Consider the following 20,506-nt stretch of genomic DNA (forward strand, 5'->3'; position numbering starts at 1 on the left):
TGATCAGACACTGAATATTTTATAAGAAAACTAAATTTATGTCACGTGACGTTGAATTTTATGGAGCTCAATTTATGAGTATGTCTTTCTTGAAAAGGAATAAAAGGAAATTATTCTTAAACTTTATTGGTTTTAAAGATTCTCTGATCAATTTGAACATACAGTATAATGTGTGTAGACTAATTTATTGATTACAACAATTACAATTGTAGAATTATAAAGGGCGTTATTTAAGTATGTGATATTGCAATGCAAACTAATCTCGTTGCTTATTGAAGTAGGCAAAGAATATTCGCTGATTTCAATTTGCTATTTAATGCATTTCAGATTTTAATTTGATCTAGAATTGTAACACTGGTAGGTAGACGTTTGGGAAAGAAATTAGTGCACGTTAAAATCATGCATTCTCTCATCCATCCAATTAATCGATATGACCGGCGTGAATCAATTTAATGGTTTGACGACCCAACTTGTATGGGTTCATTGTTGTAATGGAAAAAAAAAGTTACAAACTGACACAAAATATTGTCCTTTACCACATGTTAAATCAAGCCTATAATTTAATTGCATTTGTTTATCAGACCTGCAAATTATGAGCACGTTGGTTATGACTGATTAAGGTCCAAACTTATTTCTTTACCATTTTTTAAAATGCCTTAATATTCATTCTTGTTCATTTAACCAAACCTAACCATATTATGTGCCCTTTGCATTTTACCCTATGGGGGTTAGTGCTGGGTGAAGAGGAATCAGGAGATGAAGAAGGAGGTAATGTTGAAGATACAAGTAGTAAGTTTTGTTTGCGTGTTATTGACTGGCTTTGGTTTTGCTGTCCTGGGTATTGCACACCCACCCTCCTTTTTGACGTGCTGTTTATTTTTTTTTTCACTGTTTTATGAGTTAAGGTTCTGTTGTTTCTTAATTTTGTTACTGTTTGAGTGGTTAATTCATACTAATAAGATTATGTATAAAATGATTTTTAAAAACTAAAGGTCTTAATGTTCACTGACAGTTTATATGCCGAGTTGAATGGAGAAGGAAGAAAAGCATGAAAATACACGCGAGTGTCATAAATTAGTATATCTCCTTAGGTGATTAGCGATGTTACTGCAGCCCTGCCAACTCCAAATGTTATCTGGAAATTCCCAATATTTCCTCTCATTCCCGATTGCCCTGATCACAAGCTGTTTTTAAAAAAAATTGATTGTTTTTAATTACTCAAGACAAATAATAAAATAATAATAATCTCATCGTCATCATCATCATCATCATCATCATCATCATCATCATCATCATCATCATCATCATCATCACCTTTTCCACCACTCCTACTACAACTGCAACAACCACCACTGTCTTCACCACCACCACCACCTCCACCATCATTATCATCATCATCATCATCATCATCATCATCATCATCATCATCATCATCATCATCATCATCATCATCATCATCATCATCATCATCATCATCATCATCATCGTCATCACCATCATCACCACCACATCTTCATTCGTCTGTAAAAAGTTGGCAGGTCTATTATGAATATTTCTTATTCTGCTTTGTCTCCATGTATCATAAGCCCACTTTCTGGGTTTTCCTTTGATGTTGAGGTAATAAATAGACAGACAAATGATTGTTATAATCAAAGTTTCCAAAAGCATGTGGCACAAATAGGCCACTTGAAGATGATATGTGACCCCTCGCCTCCAAACGGTATTATGCTGGGGATGAATGAGATGCTGAATATTGAATTAATAGCCAGAAATGGGAGGCAATGGTCTTCTACATAGGTCAGGCTAATTTGAAAGGTTTTGCTTTATATTTTGTCCATTGCCATAGGTTTCATGATGTAAACATTCAACAGACATGTATAGAATCAAACCAAAAATCTGTTTCATTAAGTCTCCGGTTTCCAGTGACATATCCTTTTTTTTTCTTCTTCTTTATTGTTCACTACTTCTATCCATCATGATCTATACTTGTGATTTCATTTAAGTTAAAGATAGAATGATTGCCCTGTTTTGTCCAGAAAGACATAGAAACAAGCAGTAACTTTAGGGGTGAATTTTAACGTTAACTTGAGCCTTTTTTGACAGCTCAATATCTGCTAAATGTGGTCAAATCACTTGACATTGGCCCCTAGCCAAAAGAAACTTAAAACACATCTCTTTAGGAAATCATTTGATGTTTAACATTTCTATTAGGCCTACATGTTATAGATATCCTAAATTTTCATCTTGTAGTACAGTGCCTGGTAATTAGATTGCAAATTGATTAATGCTATTCCAATATGATGGATTTTATGCTTAAATTATCGATTTATTGTTGTGTTTTATTTGCATTGTAAAGCGCCTTTGAGCACATTGTGGATCTAGGCGCTATATAAATTCATTCATTATTATTATTATTATTAGCCAACAGCAATGATTAACATGTAGGACAAGACATGACGCCTCTTTGGCGATATTACAATCTCTGTTTATTGTTGCATATCTTTCGTTATTGCTAATCATGTCAATTAAAACTTGACTTCCACAAAATTGAAATGAATGAAGATTCTACGTGAAATGATGGCGCAGGAAAAAAATAATTCAAAGAGGCCACAAATTGAAGATTCTATTTTCGTATTTTAGAATAATTCTATTAAGTACATACGTAGAAACTTGTGTAAACCCAGGACCAAAGCTATTCAAATATTGCATTATAATTACGGTGCTTTGAAAGTCTGTACCATTTGGGAATATATTTACTTAAGCTGTAAGATTCGACAATTTGCCTTATTTTATTGTGCTGACTTACCTCTACCATTTGCCTCTTTCCTGCAAACGCAAGTCACTTATATTTAAAAAAAAAAGAGAATTTGTATTATTTTTCATAGGAATTCAAACTGCATCTAAATACATCTGTATTTAACATTTTAAAACGAAAATGATAATATAAGGTTGATAAATAATACATTAATAAAAAATGTTGATATATTATACCGTTTCTTTTTTTTTTTTTTTTAAATTACTTTACCAATAACTCTTAATGATCAGGACTTATAATATAGAGGAACTATTTGCACTCTCCTGGTGCATGGGGTATTGAGTTTGAAATATAAAATAATTCTGAACTTCATTTCTACGACAAGGGGGTTCAAGGTAGTTCAGTTGGTAGAACACTCGCTTCACACACGACACAAAGGGACCGGGTTCAATTTAGGGTGAAGTCCAGATTTATATCTGACACCCCCCCCCCCCCACCCCCCAGTCAACCCACTAGTGACTGGACAGCTGGGTCGTCTGGTGGAAAGTACTTTATGATAGATTGTCCTGTCGAAATAGTACCAAGTAATTAATATTGTCCGTTCAACGTTGTATATACTGTATACACAAATTGCTCCATGGGGTTTATGCGTCTTAAGAACTACTCTAACTAGCGTCACAAAACAGTCTCTATGAATTAGGAAGGGGTAGGTGAATATTCAGTATTGTTTGTTTGTTTGTTCTTTGTGTTTTTTTTCCATTGTGTTTTGCAGTGTTGGACTCGGGTTTCTAATTTCAAGATTGAAACACGCAATATTTTATTAACAAGTTTAGAACTAAATATAATTACGGTGAAGGGGGGAATGGCATGATTGTGTTTAACTTTAACCCTTCAACAGCAAATAAAGAACCAAACACTACTCTCTCTCTCTCTCTCTCTCTCTCTCTCTCTCTCTCTCTCTCTCTCTCTCTTTCTCTCTATCTATATATCTATATATCTGTCTCTTTCTCTCTCCGATTCTTTGTAAAATTTAATTAACTTTCAATAACACTTTCCTTACACCGACTTATTCATTCATTCATTCATTCATTCATTTATTCATTCATTCATTCATTCATTCATTCATTCATTCATTCATTCATTCACCCACCTATCTATCCATACGTTGTCTTTCAAATCTAACAAGCACCAAAAATAACTTCCTTTTTTTTTTCCGAGTAACGTTTTCCTTAACACTTTTCCCTGCCAAAAAAAAAATCACACTGGAGACATTTTTTGCTGACGTACAATACCAGATTCTCAACCAACTTCTCAGATCATGTCTACTTTAGATCATTTTCACTGCAATGTTTTGAAAGAGAGTTTTCTTTGCATTAACAAATTCATTAGGGGTCCCGATAGCTCAGATGGTAGAGCACTTGCTTCTCAATCAAATGGAACGAGATCGATCCCGGGTGCAGTCGAGAGTGATTGGGTAGCTGAGTCTGTTAGATCTGGCAGAAAGTACTTTGCGATAGACTAGCGTCCTATCCAAAGGGTAGTAAGAAATTGCTATTTTCTGTTTCAAGCTATAGAAACTGGGATTAACTCTGGCTCCAGTGGCTTAATGGCTCCGAAAGACTACTATAAAAAAAAAAAAATTCATTAGAATTGTGGAAAAGTTTTACATTTGTCTTGACACGGTTGTCTTAATGAGAATCTTTTGTGTTATCAAGGTGAAAAATCTCTCTACCACTCAAAAAGCTGCTTTCCTGTTTTGAATTGCTATAAAAATCATTTCAGTCTTTTTTCGCTTTTTTTTTTTTTTTTTTTTTTTTGGCTTTTTGTCCTATCACAATTCTAATTTTATTTACATATGTGCACACCATGATCTTTTTATAATAAATATTGTTAGTTTTTGCTTTTTATGGCAGTTATCTAGTTGTTGTTGTTGCGATTGATAGTATTATAAAAAGAACATTTTCAAAGTAATTTTCACAAATGTACGCTTTTTAAATCCATATTTTGTTTTTATTAATGAAATGCTTAACCTTTTAAATATGGGTTTAATTTCATGTGCCAGGGGAGAAGAGAGCAAGGGAGAGAGAGAGAGAGAGAGAGAGAGAGAGAGAGAGAGAGAGAGAGAGAGAGAGAGAGAGAGAGAGGGGGGGGGGGAGTTATGAATTGAGAATTCCATCTTTGTCATTTGTTAACTTTTATATGGTCATTTATGTCTTACATATTGCCGTAACAGACAACAAGATACGTTTATTTTAGTTTTTGGTTGTAACATTTTTATTTTTAGTATTTCATAAAATTTTAATTGTTTTGGCTATTACCAAGTCAAATAGAAAGTCTAATAATATTTGGTTCCAACTTAGCAAACGCAATATAAGGATGCATTAGAAAGATGTTGTAAGGCGACAATCAAGATCGAATTATTATAACAATAATTTAAAACATTAGAAAGACAGTTGTTAAAATAATAACAATTTTAAACAATAGAAAGATAGTTTTAAAAATAAAAATCGTTTAAAACATTCGAAAGACAGTTTTTATAATAATAATCATTTAAAACATTAGAAATATCGTTTGAAGAATTATAATCATTTAAAACATTAGAAAGATAGTTTTAAAAAACAACAATCCTTTAAAACATTAGAAGGATAGTTTTAAAAATAATGATCATGTAAAACATTAGAAAGATATTTGTAGATTCATTTAAAACATGAGAAAGATAGTTTTGAAAATAATATTCATTAAAAAAATTTTGGAATGAACATTATAACTTTACTCAATCTTTTATTATCTTTTTTTGTTTTAAATGTCAACATTTAAGTCATCAGTATTATTGCGACGGTATCAAGGTCAAGGAGGCTATCCCATTAAAAATAAAAAATAAATAAATAAAAAAACAAATTGAGACATTCACTTTCTCTAAAAATAAATTTAAGAAATGTATAAAGCCCAAGCCAAGTCTCGATCAGACACAATGTCAGTATTTGGTGTTAAAGGTTTTCATCTAAAATTTTAAGAATGAACAATTTCAATAAAAGACGTCTAATATATTAAAAATTCGCGTCCGAGTAACTTTGCCTAAACCTTTCTATAATGTCCACATGCCCTTAAAAAACGACCTATTATAGGAAGCGATTTTTAGATATAATAATGTGTAAAAGAAATAATATTATGTATATCATGATCCTTGCACCTGATGTTGTTTGTTTTCTTTTGTGTTTCTTATTAAAACCTGAACTCTGAACTGCATGCTTTAACCAGAACAAAAGAGGAGAAAGAAAGCGTCTGCAGCTGCTGGTGTTCCGCCTTCAACAACCAACGAAGATGGCAGCATACTAGGACCGGGTATAGCATCTTACAATAAATAGTTTATTTGTCTGTATCTGTTTCTTCTCTATTTTGTTATTGTATAGGGTGGTCACTTTATACACTAGCTTTTATTTCATCAACCTGGCCTTAAGTATATTCATAAAGAATACATTTATTGATTGGTTTTGATAAGGTAACTGACAGCTGAGCAGCAGTTCGATTGGGAATGTTTTTGGTATAAAGCATTTTAAAAAAGTTAACTGAGGCAAGATTGACATTACACTGATATATATATATATAATATATATATATTATATATATTATATATATATATATATATATATATATATATATATATATATATATATATATATATATATATATATATAATAAACATATAACACATATATAAGAAACAAAACAGAGACTTTAACGTGTTGAGAAAAAATCCATTATCAAAATTAAATAAGATGAACATTTTTGATGCAAAATTAGAGTTATATTTTGAGACATGGAAGTTAGAGTTTTGTTTAATTTTTCGTTAAATTTTTCCTTCAAAGAGGGAAATAATTTGTAAAACGTTTAGAGCATAATGATATAGATAAGCACAATACAATGATATAGATAAACACAATCCAATGATATAGATAAGCACAATACAATGATATAGATAAGCACAATACAATGATATAGATAAGCACGATACAATGATATAGATAGGCACAATACAATGCTAATGATATAGATAAGCACAGCACAGTGATACAGATAAGCACAATATAATGATATAGATAAGCACCATACAATGATATAGATAAGCACAATATAATGATATAGATAAGCACTATACAATGATATAGATAAGCACAATACAATGATATAGATAAGCACAATACAATTATATAGATAAGCACAATACAATTATATAGATGAGCACAATCCAAATTGGCTACCATAATTTTAATTAGATTTACATTTCTATTTTGTGACATTGTCTATTACTCTTTTATTGAAGTTTGTAAACTAATATATCGATTATGCGAGTATCATTTATAGATAGTTTTTAAACGATACAAGACTTGTAAAAGTATGTAATTTTGTCTTTTATTCCACAGTCTATTATAACTCTTTGTTTTGTATTTACAGATATATCCGACATCGGCAAGCCCGTCATTTTGGGACCAGATGGACTTCCTCATATTGAAAAGGTAAAGACATGCACAAAGCGTTATCCGGTAATATGACTGGTATTAGTTATTTGTGTGGCTATGTGGTCTTGTAGTATTACACTCATTTTGAAAAGACAAAGACATGCATAAAGCGTTTCCATTGATATGACTGGTATTATTTTTTTTTTGTGGCTATGTGGTCTTGTAGTATGACACTCATATTGAAAAGGTAAAGACATGCACAAAGCGTTTCCATTGATATGACTGGTATTAGTTTTTTGTGTGGCTATGTGGTCTAATAATATGACACACATATTGAATAGATAAAGACATGCACAAAGCGTTTCCAGTAATATGACTGGTATTAGTTAATCGTGCGGCTATGTGGTCTTGTGGTATTACACTCGCTTTCGGATCGGACGGTCCTGGGTTCGAGCCTTGCTCGGTGCATAGTTGAGTCCTTGGAAAAGGCTCTTTACTCACATTCTCTCACTGTACTCAGGTGTATTATAATGTCGCCTTACAGGCGTCATGTTTTGTCCTAAATGTTAAATGTTGCTGTTGGACAGGAACCCCTTGTAAAACGCTTTGAGCACGTTAAGTGGATATTGCGCTATATAAAAGTTCAATTATTTTTTTAATGTTATTTGTGACTCATTGCATTAAAATGGTATAAGGGAGCGTTCACATATTATGTCAACACTTTGGGGGGAGGGGGGGGGTCTGCCAAATGTTGACAAGTGTTGACCTGGGGGAGGGGGGGGGGGGGGTTCATACCCAAGATTATGTCATCAAAAATTTGGTTATACAAATAGAATAAAAGCACACCCAAGAAAAACACTGTAAAAGTTGAAATGAGAGAAAGCAAGTATGTATTTTTTTTTTGTTAACATCGTGTAATGCTGGCTACCAGTATTGAACAGAGACAAAGAGGTATATATCAAATTTCACACCTTTTGGCACTCAGTTGTTTTTACCTCTTTTCCTCTGTTCAATAGCCACCATCACATGACTTGCACGAAAAATAGTCCATTTTGATGATGTCATCATATTGGGGGGAGGGGGGGGGGGGGGGTCAAGTCAATGATGACAATTGATGACATGGGGGGGAGGGGGGGGTCTAAAAATGCCAATTTTTTGTTGACATAATATGTGAACGCTCCCTAATTGTGGGTGGTTTAGTTGTTAAACATTAAATTTACAATAAAACGTTTGAGAGTTGGGTTACATTTTTGTTTTTTTGTTTTAGTTCTTACGTTGTCAAAATCTAAAATTTCACACTTCTTGGCATTTTAACTTTAAAATTCATTTTGGCATCAAATTCAATTTGACTTGAAACTGTTTTGAGGTGATGGGTCACATTTGTTATGGATGGAAGTGCCAACTCAATTGATTTTCTTGTCCCAAAGATTTTCTATTTGATATTTACATTGTTTGAGATGTCTGATCGATATGGCATTGCAATTTCATGATATATACCGGAGAGAGAAGGTGGGACACAAATACTATATAACGTGTTTTTTTAAACAAGATTTATTGGGTAAACAAGAGTGTGTTCATTTTTGAATGGGATCTCCTGACTGTGTCACTCTTGAACTTTGAAATGTTTTCAGACGACTCATGGAATGATAAATAACTAATAAATCAAATTTATAAAGCTCCAGGAAGGATTGCCATGGAGTCTATTTCCCTTTCTCTTAGTTTTTTGTTTTCTAAGGTGCTTGATTGCAAGATAGAAATCTTTTGACTCTTTTATCACCGCCTCTTACTGGCGATGGTAAAATGACCTAATTCTGTTGCCATTGGAGTAAAATCTCTAGATGTATACAAACCTATTCATTCTAACATCCTCGCATTGACTTCCTTACTCGTACAGTTAAAAAAAACAAAAAAACTTTTGCAAATCAAATATTCCTGCATTAGTGATTTATTTGTTGACTGTTCAATCTGTTAAATATTGTAAAACCAAATTATTTATTTGGTTGATAAATTAATTAATATATTTCTATATTCACTGATTAATTGACACAATCATTCAATCATTCATTATTTTATTTGTTCCTGCACACACACACACACACACACACACACACACACACACTCATCACACACACACACACACACACACACACACAGATTATTCATTCATCCACTAATTAATTACAGTGGAGTCCTGATAAAGCCAACGTGGCCAGAGCAGAAGATTGGTCGACTTTAAGCAAGGTTAACTTTATCCATTATCATGGAACACACTTCGATAACGTTCAGACAATTTGGTACCACCACATGGTTTTCTAAACTTAATACGTTATTTATTGTCAGTAAAAATTGCATATTATACATACATCTTTTATGCAAAACTACAACTAGACCAATAACGACAAAATATTAAAATAATAATAATAATAATAATAATAATAATAATAATAATAATAATAATAATAATAATAATAATAATAATAATAATAATAATAATAATAATAATTATAATAATAATGTATATTCTCTTATTAAGATCTTATTAAAACTCAGCTCTTTTAGGCTTTTCACCGACATAAGAATTTTTAAAAAATACTTTGCACATGAATCAAATACTATATAATTTACATAAAAATTGGCATGTCTCACTGTTTCATTAAATAGGAATATTAAATATACTAACGAGAACAGAAAACAGATCTGAACCAGTACGAGAAGCCGCCACCACCTTTGACTTTCAGCAGAATTTGACCTGATGAGTGTTGACCTTATGGCAATTCTTAATTGATTAATTCATTTCTTCATTCTTTCATTCACTCATAAAGGAGGTCCCCAGCGTGAAGGGGGCTGTAACCCCCCAGACTCTCTTCAATGAGCAAGAACAACAACTTCAACAGATCCTTCAACAGCAACAACTCAAGATGCAGCAACGACGACAGAATGATGAGGAGGGCGTTTCAAGACCCAATGCATCTCCTGTCGGGGAGGATGAGATGGAGGCCAAACAGAAAGAGGCTTTGGCAAGGTAAGAAAATGAGTGATAGTTGTCTTATGTTGTGGCAAGGTAAGAAAATGAGTGATAGTTGTCTTATGTTTTGGCAAGGGAAGAAAATGAGTGATAGTTGTCTTATGTTTTGGCAAGGTAAGAAAATGAGTGATAGTTGTCTTATGTTTTGGCAAGGTAAGAAAATAAGTGATAGTTGTCTTATGTTTTGGCAAGGTAAGAAAATGAGTGATAGTTGTCTTATGTTTTGGCAGGGTAAGAAAATAAGTGATAGTTATCTTATGGTTTGGCAAGGTAAGAAAATAAGTGATAGTTGTCTTATGTTTTGGAAGATAAGAAAATAAGTGATAGTTGTCTTATGTTTTAGCAAGGTAAGAAAATAAGTGATAGTTGTCTTATGTTTTGGCAGGGTAGGATGATAAGTGATAGTTGTATCTTATGTTTTGGCTTTTTTAAAAATTAACTCTACAGTTACATCACTTAATTTTGATGAGAAAATAAGTAGTAGGTGTTGTTTAGGTTATTGTCAGCTCAGTTGGTCGGACACTCAACTCATACTAAAACCGATCTAATTCAAATCTATGAGAGAATAAAGATTTTTTTTTTTTTTTTTTTTTTCTTTTTTTTAAATGATCTATCCATGCCCCTAGAATGATTGGTCAGAAGAGTTGAAGTTAGATCTTGGGGAGGAAAACACAAGTGTCCTATTCAATGGGTAGCAGACAATTGTAGCCTTGTCACGATTTAACACTGCAGAAGCGGGAATAAATTCCTGACGTCTTGGGCTTTTGAAATCTGGGTGTTATCAATCAAGTAAATGTCGTGTTCAAATCATTTCATGGTTTATTAATCTTTCCTGAGTTAGAACAAGATGGGACGTCTAAAGTATGATGAGCCCCTCTCAAAAATACATGCTTTAAAATTCATGAGGGGACATACTTAAAGTTTGAGTTTGACAGGCAATTTACTGGGTAGCTCTTGATACAACAAAAGATATCGATTTGATGAAAGCGATCATAGATAACTTGTCAATGTGGGAGGGGAAGACTGCTATGATTTTTTGAAGGGTTTTTATTTGTTTGTTTTTGTTTTGTTTGTTTAAATTTTTTTTTAAAATTTCAAAAGCGTTTTGATATGGTAAAGACCCCTCTCCATTCTTGAGTAAAGCATTTGACCACATCAACCACCTGGCAATATTATGACTGAATGGCTAAATTTAGAAACAGAGATGGATATTGTAAGCGTATTTGTTCGAAAAATTGAAAGCCTGTCAGAAAACTTATGCTTGTTTCTATTTGACATTAAAATTCATTTTGAGCTTATTTATCATTCAAGGAAATGAAAAAAGAAAGGCATTGTATCAATATCAATATAATTTTCATTTTATTTCAAAATAAATATATTTGTTTATTTATTTACTATTTGTCCAATTATATAGATCTGATCAATACGTTTTATTATTAATCACTTTAATTATCTCTTTACTAATTTTCTTTAATATTTATATACTTCAATTTATTTAAATTGGTACTTTTCTTATATATATATTTATTGGTATTGATAAACTATTTACTCATAGACTGATGGCCCTTCAACAACAGATGGTTGGAGGAGAGAATGCAAACAATGAAACTGCCAAAGAAGAACACAATAAAAAGGTCAAGATGGCTGAAGACATGCGACAAAAATTGGATAGTGAGTATTATCATCATGTCAGTGATGTTTTAACTCACTCAACCCTAACATCGACTATATCCGTACTTTACCCGGGTTACTTTTACCCCATGCCTATTTATTACATTTTTTATGAGACAAATTATAGGCATAGTATCGAAGCTAATGTTTTTAGTTTTTACATGTTAATGGTAGTTAAATAAAACTATCTATGCACATGCTCATTTTTAATACATTTTTCCCAATTTTGAAAAGTAGCAAAAAACTCTAGGATTGAGCGAGTGAAAGGAATTTTAGCCAGAGACAGGATGTACATAGAAATCTGCAAGAGAACAATGGAAAATAAGATATGTGGAGTCGAAATCAAATAATTTTTATATTTTTCATATCCCCCCCATCTCTCTCTCTCTCTCTCTCTCTCTCTCTCTCTCTCTCTCTCTCTCTCTCTCTCTCTCTCTCTCTCTCTCTCTCTCTCTCTTATGTTAATTGTGTCAACAAAGCTGTCATGTTTTGTTTTGTTTTGTTTACCTCAGATGCAAATCGTAAGATGGAGGATGATGGAATTGTACTGGATATATTTGACAGTGTACAGGATGAACTGCAAGCCAAAAATGATAAATTGCTAGAAAACAAGTCACAAGTAGGCAGTGTCTCATCTTTATCATCCAAATATAAATATAGTGATACTTGGCTGCTAGAAGCTGTAGACTGTAAAAAGTAATAAACAAAAATGAATATAACAGCTTCAAAAAAGAACAAAATACCAAACACGGAACGTTTCGGGCTCAAAACCCTTCTTCAGCCAACAACAAAAACAATAAAGACATAAATACATTACTAAATTCTAGATAGATGACAGATATATTCTTTAGGTCCTCTGTAGAAAAATCTTGGAAAGTAAACTTGTATACGAGATGGGGATGAAGTGGTCGAGTGGTTTGGCATTGCACTGTGATCCAGGGGGTATTGTGTTCAAGCATTGCCTCAGGTATTGTCAGGGTGTCGCGATAGCTCAGTTGGTAGAGCTCTCACTTCAGAAGCAAAGAGTTCATGAGTGCAATCAAGATTTTTTCTGACCTCCCTGCCCCATCCAGCATTGTTTGAGTCTGTTAGATCTGGTGTAAAGTACTATTTCCAATCCTATCAAAAGGGTAGAAAGCAATTATCGCTACTGCCCATTTAACGCTATAGGAACGGGTATAAACTCTGGAGGACTAATTTTCAAGCTCTTTTGTTTTTCTACTGGGGCGATTTGCTAATTTGGGCACATGGCTGATTCATGTTGACATCAGAATTTTTTTTTTTGTTGGAATATCTATGTTCTTTTATCGATAACAATGTGAAATTGAATGTAAGCTTCAATTTAATATACGATTTTCGTATATTAAATTGAAGCTTACATTCAATTTCACATAGTTATTTATTTCTTGGAGCTTAGATCAGCACCATTTACCTTACCCTTATTTTCTTTCTCAGAAATCTCAGGTTATAACGACAATGTCTTGTGGACAGAAGTTTGTTTTTTGTTTATTTTTCTTTTTAGATAAGGGGTAAAAATAGTTCTTGCTAGCCATAAAACCCATCGATTTTTAAAGTTTTCCCCAGACTCTGTAATGTTAAATGAACCCTAGTAATTTTTTTCAAGCATTTTAATGGGATTTTAGTGTTTTGCAAGGTACTTTCTGACTGACTCAACAGATCCAGTTCCTCAATCACTTACATTTAAGATTAAAGGAAGGGAACATATTAGCGTAACCTCAGAAATGTTTAAGTTTGTAGAAAAAGGAAAATATTCCACACAGGTCGTTTTTATTTAGTAATCTAGTACCTAGAATTCATCATTGGTGACAACATTATTATTATCATCATCATCATCATCATTATTATTATTATTATTATTATTATTATTATTATTATTATGATCGTACGATTAAAGTCTTTTATTTAATCTATTTTGTTTCTGCCAGATCGAGTCACTGGAAAGAGATATTATTGACATCCAATCAGAATTTGAGTTTGACAGAGTGGATTACCTGGACACCATCCGTAAGCAGGAACGTCAGATCGCCTATCTGGAGAGTTTGGTCGAGAGGATACATCCCTGTCTACGCCGGGACTGCAATTACTACAATCTGGACAGGATTCGAATGGAAAGTCACTACAACGAGGACGAGAGTCGCTGGATAATGCCCAGGATGTCTATAGATAAGACAGCTTTGCCAGTTACTGGTAGGCAGAGTTTGTCATCATGATTTGTGGGTGCTTGCGTGTCGCTCCAGGTTTGGTGGTTTGGCAGTCATGCCCATCCGGGCTATTTGAGCCTTTCACTTTGAGCTCTGTCTTTGTCTTGCTTTTCAGTTACAGTTAGGATCTGCTTCCTTAGCCTTTGGTCAACCAAGACTTACCCATGAGGCAGTGGGGCTGTAACAACCCTAGCATGGGTGACTGATGGAAACTCGGCCTTGCCAAAGGGCCTCCCATAATTTGGTCTAGGGCTGTTTCACAGTGACCTCATTACAAGGCATCTCCCTATTGTGCGGCTAAGTGGTCTTGTGGTATGACACTCGCTTTCGGATCGGAAGGTCCTGGTTTCAAACCTCACTTGGCGCATAGTTGAGTCCTTGGAAAAGACTCTTTACTCACCTTCTCTCACTGTACTCAGGTATAAAATGAGTACTTGGTCGTTAACAGGGGATCAGAAAAATAATTAACTCACTCAACCCTACCACTGACTAGATCCGTTGTTTACCCGGGTTACTTTTACCCCATGCCTATTTATTACATTTTTCTGAGACAAATTATAGGTGTAGTATCAAAGCTAATGTTTTTAGTTTTTTCATGTTAATGGTAGGTGAATAAAACTATCTATCCACATGCTCATTTTTAATACATTTTTTTTCCGAATTTGAAAAGTAGCAAAAATCTCTAGGGTTGAGTGAGTTAAGACTGAACTGTGGATTGATATTGGTTCCTTTTCTTGTAAGGAAAATGCTTTACCACTGAGCTTTTGTGGCTCCCATGATCAGTTGTAGTAATCCTTCAGAGCCATTCGGCCTATGGAACAGGGGTTCATGCCGATTTATATAGCATGAAATGGGCAATCTAATAATTGATTGCTACCCTGTAGATGGAATGCTAGTCTATCGCAAAAATGCTTTACCACTGAGCTTTTGTGGCTCCCATGATCAGTTGTAGTAGTCCTTCAGAGCCATTCGGCCTATGGAACAGGGGTTCATGCCGAATTATATAGCATGAAATGGACAATCTAATAATTGATTGCTACCCTGTAGATGGAATGCTAGTCTATCGCAAAATACTTTCCAACAGATCTATCAACCCAGTCACTGTTGGGTGGACAGAGGGGGGGGGGGGGGGTCAGGAAAAAAAATCTCGATTTGATTTTGGTTCTTTTTCATGTGAAGCGAATGCTCAAGCAACTGATCTACCAGGACCCTCCAGGATTAGTTGTATTCACTATTAGTTATTTATATATAAACAATTGCTATTGAAACATAAATAAATAGATAAATTAATGAATATCTAAATAAATAAATAAATGAATTAATGAATAAATGAATAAATAAATATACAAATAGATAAATAAATAGATATATAAAATACATATAAAAATAGAGAAAGGAATGAATAGATTACAAAACTTTTTAATAATGAAACATTTGATTGCACAATACTTCACCACTTTACTACACATGCGTACAACACCCAGAATTCATATTAGAAAACGGTTTACAAGACACAACTCAAGTAAATTGTTATTTGGTGATATATTAGTCCTAATTTAGGGGAAAAAAACCCAAAAAACAAAAACGACTATGGCATTTACTATAGGTTTTTAACTTATGTAAAGAGACGTATTACAAATATAAGAGGAACAAGTCTCATAAATTCAACAGTCCAGATCTGAAACAATTTTTATTGTGATATACCATCAATGATCATTGGGGGTCCCGATAGCTCATTTGGTAGAGCACTCGCTTCACATGCAAAGAGACTGAGATTGATCCCGGGTGCAGTCGAGATTATTTTTCTAAACCCCCCCCCCCCTGTCCACCCAGCAGTGTAACAGTGAGTCTGTTAGATTTGGCGGAAAGACCTTTGTGACAGACTTTCATTCTATCCAAAAGATAGCAAGCAATTGCCATTGTCCATTTCACACAATAGAATCCGGGATAGACTCTGGCTCCATGGGCCAAATGGCTCTGAAAGACTACTCCAACAATCATTTCAATTTTCGTCTTAATTGAGAGTGAAAGAATTAACTTGTTTGTTGGGGTTTTTTTTGACAAAAGAGATAATGAATATGGTCTGATATTTTGATTTTAACTATTCAGTGGTATGAAGTGAATGCTTGAAGGATGATTCTTTTCAAATACTTGTTATTATTAAAGACACTCAAAGTATTTTTCCTATTATCCTTTGACCCATAATATGAAATAAAACGTCTCACAAAACAGCAACTGACGAAAAATGATCTTAACAATTGCCTCCTTCTGATGAAGATGTTCTAACATTTAAGATTAGTGATGACAATTAAAATTATAAGCTCTGTCTTGATCTATGAAAATTTTGCCCCTTTTTATTTTTTTAACAGATACCACCATATTGACACCTCCCAAGATTGAATCAAGACACAGACCCAGTATAGGAGGGGGAATTGACAATGACATTGATGATGAAAGGTTAAGGGAGGTAAGCAGACAGTGAAATAAACGTAACATGAAATAAAAGTGAGTAGAGAAGTTCCAGAAGACAATAGATTGTACAATCTTTATGCAGTGATTGGAATTGAACTCAGAACAAAACTGATGTAGCACCTTCCATCTGATTGCTCTGCAATCAACACCATCCACCAGCAAATTCTAGACCAAACTGATATAGCCATGTTTTTATTTTTCATCATATTTCTTTCTTTATTTTATGAATGTAAAGCTCATAGTACTGACTGATAAAGTAAGAAAATAAGTATAATACCCCAGTTTTGTTTTTAGTTGTAAAATAACCTTTTTCTATAATTCACCTTGCAATAGTTAGTAAGGTTTCTATTGCCACAAATGAGGTACCTCAAAAATCAAGACCAATACATGTGTTTTTGTCCCAACAAAATTGAATGCATAGAGTCTTCTAATAGTTTGACTTTATCAGCGTGTGACTGTGTGTGTGTGTGTTTGTGTGTGTGTGTGTGTGTGTGTGTGTGTGCGTGCACTTGTGTAAGTGATTGTGAGTGGAATCATGTTGTGCATGGGTGTATTGATATTTTTTATATATCTACATGTCATTGTAACGTGCTCAGAGCCTGCGCTTAACAAATATGCACTATTATTATTATTATTATTATTATTATTATTATTATTATTATTATTATTATTATTATTATTATTATTATTATTATTATTATTATCATTATTATTATTATTATTATTATTATTATTATTATTATTATTATTATTATTATTATTATTATTATTATTATAACTCGATCATCAGCTGATTTGACGCAGGTGTTGGTATTTTGCGACATTGCATTTTTGTGTTTTTTTTTGTTCTGTCATTTTACAACCATTAAGTTTAGATACCATAATTCTGTAAACTTAATTCACTTTTGTTTCATTCTTCCTTTAATGGACGGTGGATTTAGACCAGAAACCACTGATTTCATTTTAAAATAAATAAGCTAAAGGATCTGAATAAGTGTGTATGAAATCTTCCAGACAAAGCAAGAAAGAAAAATACAAGAAAAAAAAAACATCCCAAAACATCAGTCTACTTCGACTGGGGATCGAACTTCAGACCTTCTGATTAACCAGTGATCAGAAGGTTTGAGGTTCGATCCCCAGTCGAGGTAGATTGATTTTTGGGATGGTTTTTTTCTTGTATTTTTCCTTCTTGGTCTGACCCCTTTCATACTCACTTGTTCAGATCTTTATCTTAAATTGGTGCCTGCTCCATAATTTCTTAATTAGATATTTTCAAAAAATAAATAATAGTGTACCACCTTGGTGACATCTTATATTTCCTTTTGTTAGAAACTACGACGTGCAGAGGATCAGAGCCACATATTCCAGCCTAAGAGAGCAGCACAACTGATCAATCCAAGTCAGCCTATTGAGAAAATAAGTAAGTTGTATGTTCATGAAAAGAAAAAAAAAGCTTAGACTTTTCACTTGTGTCTTTTGTCCAATGATTCTTTTCTTCTTTTTTAAAAATAATATTTAAATTTTTAACTGATATTGTTCGCTACCTATTAGATATTAGATAACAATATTTTACAAAACAAACAACTTCACTCCATTTGTTAGACACAATAGGTTTTAAAATTTGATTTGGCATAGGTCTGTGGCTTCTGCACAGGTGAAGGTTTATTTGCTTACAGGGCTCTTCATTTTGAATTGTTAAGTTTTTAAACAGGAAAATTTTTTTAATACAAAATTTCGTTACATTTGGAGTTTCTTGAAAGTTTCAAAAGCAAGACGTTACTGCTGAAAGGGGCATATACATAATAAAATGTAATGTACCGTTTATAGTTTATTGTTGATGCAAAACTTCGAGCTCTGCCTTAAGTCTGAATTACTCACAATACACATAAAAGAATTTAAAATAAAACAAACTACTAATGACAATGTTTCTTGTAGAAGGCACATGGTATATACAAGAATATTCCCTACAACATTTAGATAAAATGGGAAAAAAAATTTCTTCGATGAAAAATAAATTAATAAATCTTAGCAATTTATAAATTAAAAAATAAAAAATTCTTTTCTCTTTAATAGATATGCAGGAAATCAGAGGAGCTTACAGAAATAACTCACCCCGAGCCATGAGTCCCACTGTCAATGGGTTCCATGCTAGTGGAGACCCTCCTATGAGCAGAGATCTACGAGCAGCTCAAGTTCACGGTCAAATTCACAGTGACGAGTTGGTGCGGAAACCGACACGCTTGGATGCTTTGCCAGCTGTAGGCAGTAAAAAGTCACGCAAGAAGCAAAAGAATCTGGATCCATTTTAATAAAAAATGTTGTGTATCGTTACCTTCATGAAGATATTTGTTTTATTGGAAATTCTAAATTAAAGAAAAAGAAATTAGAGCAAGAAGAAGGAAAAGAAAGAAGCATTTTCTTGCTTGAAATAAGCAGTTTGGTATAAGATCTTTATTCTGACAATGTGATGATTACAAATGAATGGTTGATTTGTGTCAATTTGAATTATCTACTTATCATTCAAAGTTTTAAAAAATCTATTGTTGGCTTCAAGGTCATTGCTCATGATAAATATTTTTCAAAAATGTTTTTTAATTCAATTATTATTATGATCGGAAAGATAGCAGGTTTTCTATTAAATTAAACATCAATTTAATATTGAGGTCTGCTATCAACAATTTAATTTCCTTCAGATCACATGCATAAGCCTCACTTTTGAAATGTACAGGTCTTAATGTTAGGGAACTGGTCGTAATATTTACCAGTCATTGTATTTATATCATTCCACTCTGAGGATTGAACCAATAGCAAATTCGTTCACTCATTATATGAATCCGCTGATATTGCAGGCATAGTTAATAAGTCGCTCTATGAAACTTAAAATTTCAATTGATATTATATCATATTCTTACATGATATAAAATTACTCACCCGATGTTTTTCTTTTAAATAATTTTAATCAAAATGATAAATGTTACTTGTTTCACTCATGTTGTGATAGTTTCACACTGTTGATAAAAGAGAAAGATGCTTATTGTCTATATTAATCAAAGCCATCAATGTAAACAATTTAATTTTTTAATATGGATCTATTTCATATTGCAAATGGTTTTAGTTTTACTTATGTCATTTGAAAAATAAATATAGTTATATTTTAAAAGATTAAAAAAACAAAAAGATTATAGATGAAATTTATAATTTTAAAAAGGTTAACTAACAAATGACGACAACTGTTGGATTTCTCTCATTCCCGAGTTAAAAGAAAGAAAACCCAAGACACATTTTTACATAAATACAACACGTTGGAAAATGTTACACTGGATTTTTATTTTGATAATTTGTCCAGCCCAAGTTAAAGAGTATTTTTTAGAATTATGCCATAAATTTATTGCTGTGATTTTTAAATTTTCAATTAATTTATTTAAAATTATTTTAAAATATTTTTTTAAATGAATTAACTCTTCTCCATTATAGTAATGAAGTGAAACTGTCCCTTAAATTAATGTGGTTTGTAAATAACTTTTAGCTATTTTCATCATTTCAAAGATGTACTTTTTTGTTCTTGAATTATTTATGATGTGTTGCAGTTTATTTTTCATAATTTCTGTCTTTATTATTGTTTTTCCCTGTTTTTCCATTTTATCATCCATTTTTATCAGTATTAATGATTCAGCACATTGCGTGTTTTACCATGAACTACATTTTTATCATCACACTCTTTTTCACGTGACGTTGGTTCCATTTGATCAAAATGGTGGAAGCTAGATATGAAATTATTAAACTTCTTTGTGCAATTCAAAAGTGTAATAGAGAAAAGTACAGAAATGATGCCTCTCTTTTTATTTATTCTTGTCTGGCTTTTCAATCAAAAAACCGACGAGGAATACTGTTAAATATATTTCTA

General features: G+C 32.7%; 1 protein-coding gene across 3 annotated transcripts in view; it reads left to right on the plus strand.

Annotated features, from left to right (window-relative positions):
- LOC144978534 (osmotic avoidance abnormal protein 3-like) overlaps window positions 1–18,985 on the plus strand; it is a 30,603-nt gene extending 11,618 nt beyond the window's left edge. The window contains exons 10-19 of one of the 3 annotated variants that reach the window (XM_078924726.1): window positions 733–768; window positions 6,014–6,097; window positions 7,208–7,269; window positions 10,035–10,234; window positions 11,793–11,908; window positions 12,421–12,527; window positions 13,855–14,116; window positions 16,500–16,597; window positions 17,932–18,022; window positions 18,676–18,985. In XM_078924726.1, the coding sequence (XP_078780852.1) occupies window positions 733–768; window positions 6,014–6,097; window positions 7,208–7,269; window positions 10,035–10,234; window positions 11,793–11,908; window positions 12,421–12,527; window positions 13,855–14,116; window positions 16,500–16,597; window positions 17,932–18,022; window positions 18,676–18,911 (1,292 nt within the window). In that variant the 3' untranslated portion in view covers window positions 18,912–18,985. Of the gene's footprint in view, window positions 1–732; window positions 790–6,013; window positions 6,098–7,207; window positions 7,270–10,034; window positions 10,235–11,792; window positions 11,909–12,420; window positions 12,528–13,854; window positions 14,117–16,499; window positions 16,598–17,931; window positions 18,023–18,675 lie in introns of all 3 variants that reach the window. The other 2 variants (XM_078924725.1, XM_078924727.1) reach the window with 2 other exon arrangements.
- Window positions 18,986–20,506: the final 1,521 nt, after the last annotated feature.

This window comes from Berghia stephanieae, chromosome 8 (assembly GCF_034508935.2).
Source record: "Berghia stephanieae isolate SIO BIC M18660-M18661 chromosome 8, UCSD_Bste_1.3, whole genome shotgun sequence".
Taxonomy (NCBI): Eukaryota; Metazoa; Mollusca; class Gastropoda; order Nudibranchia; family Aeolidiidae; genus Berghia; species Berghia stephanieae.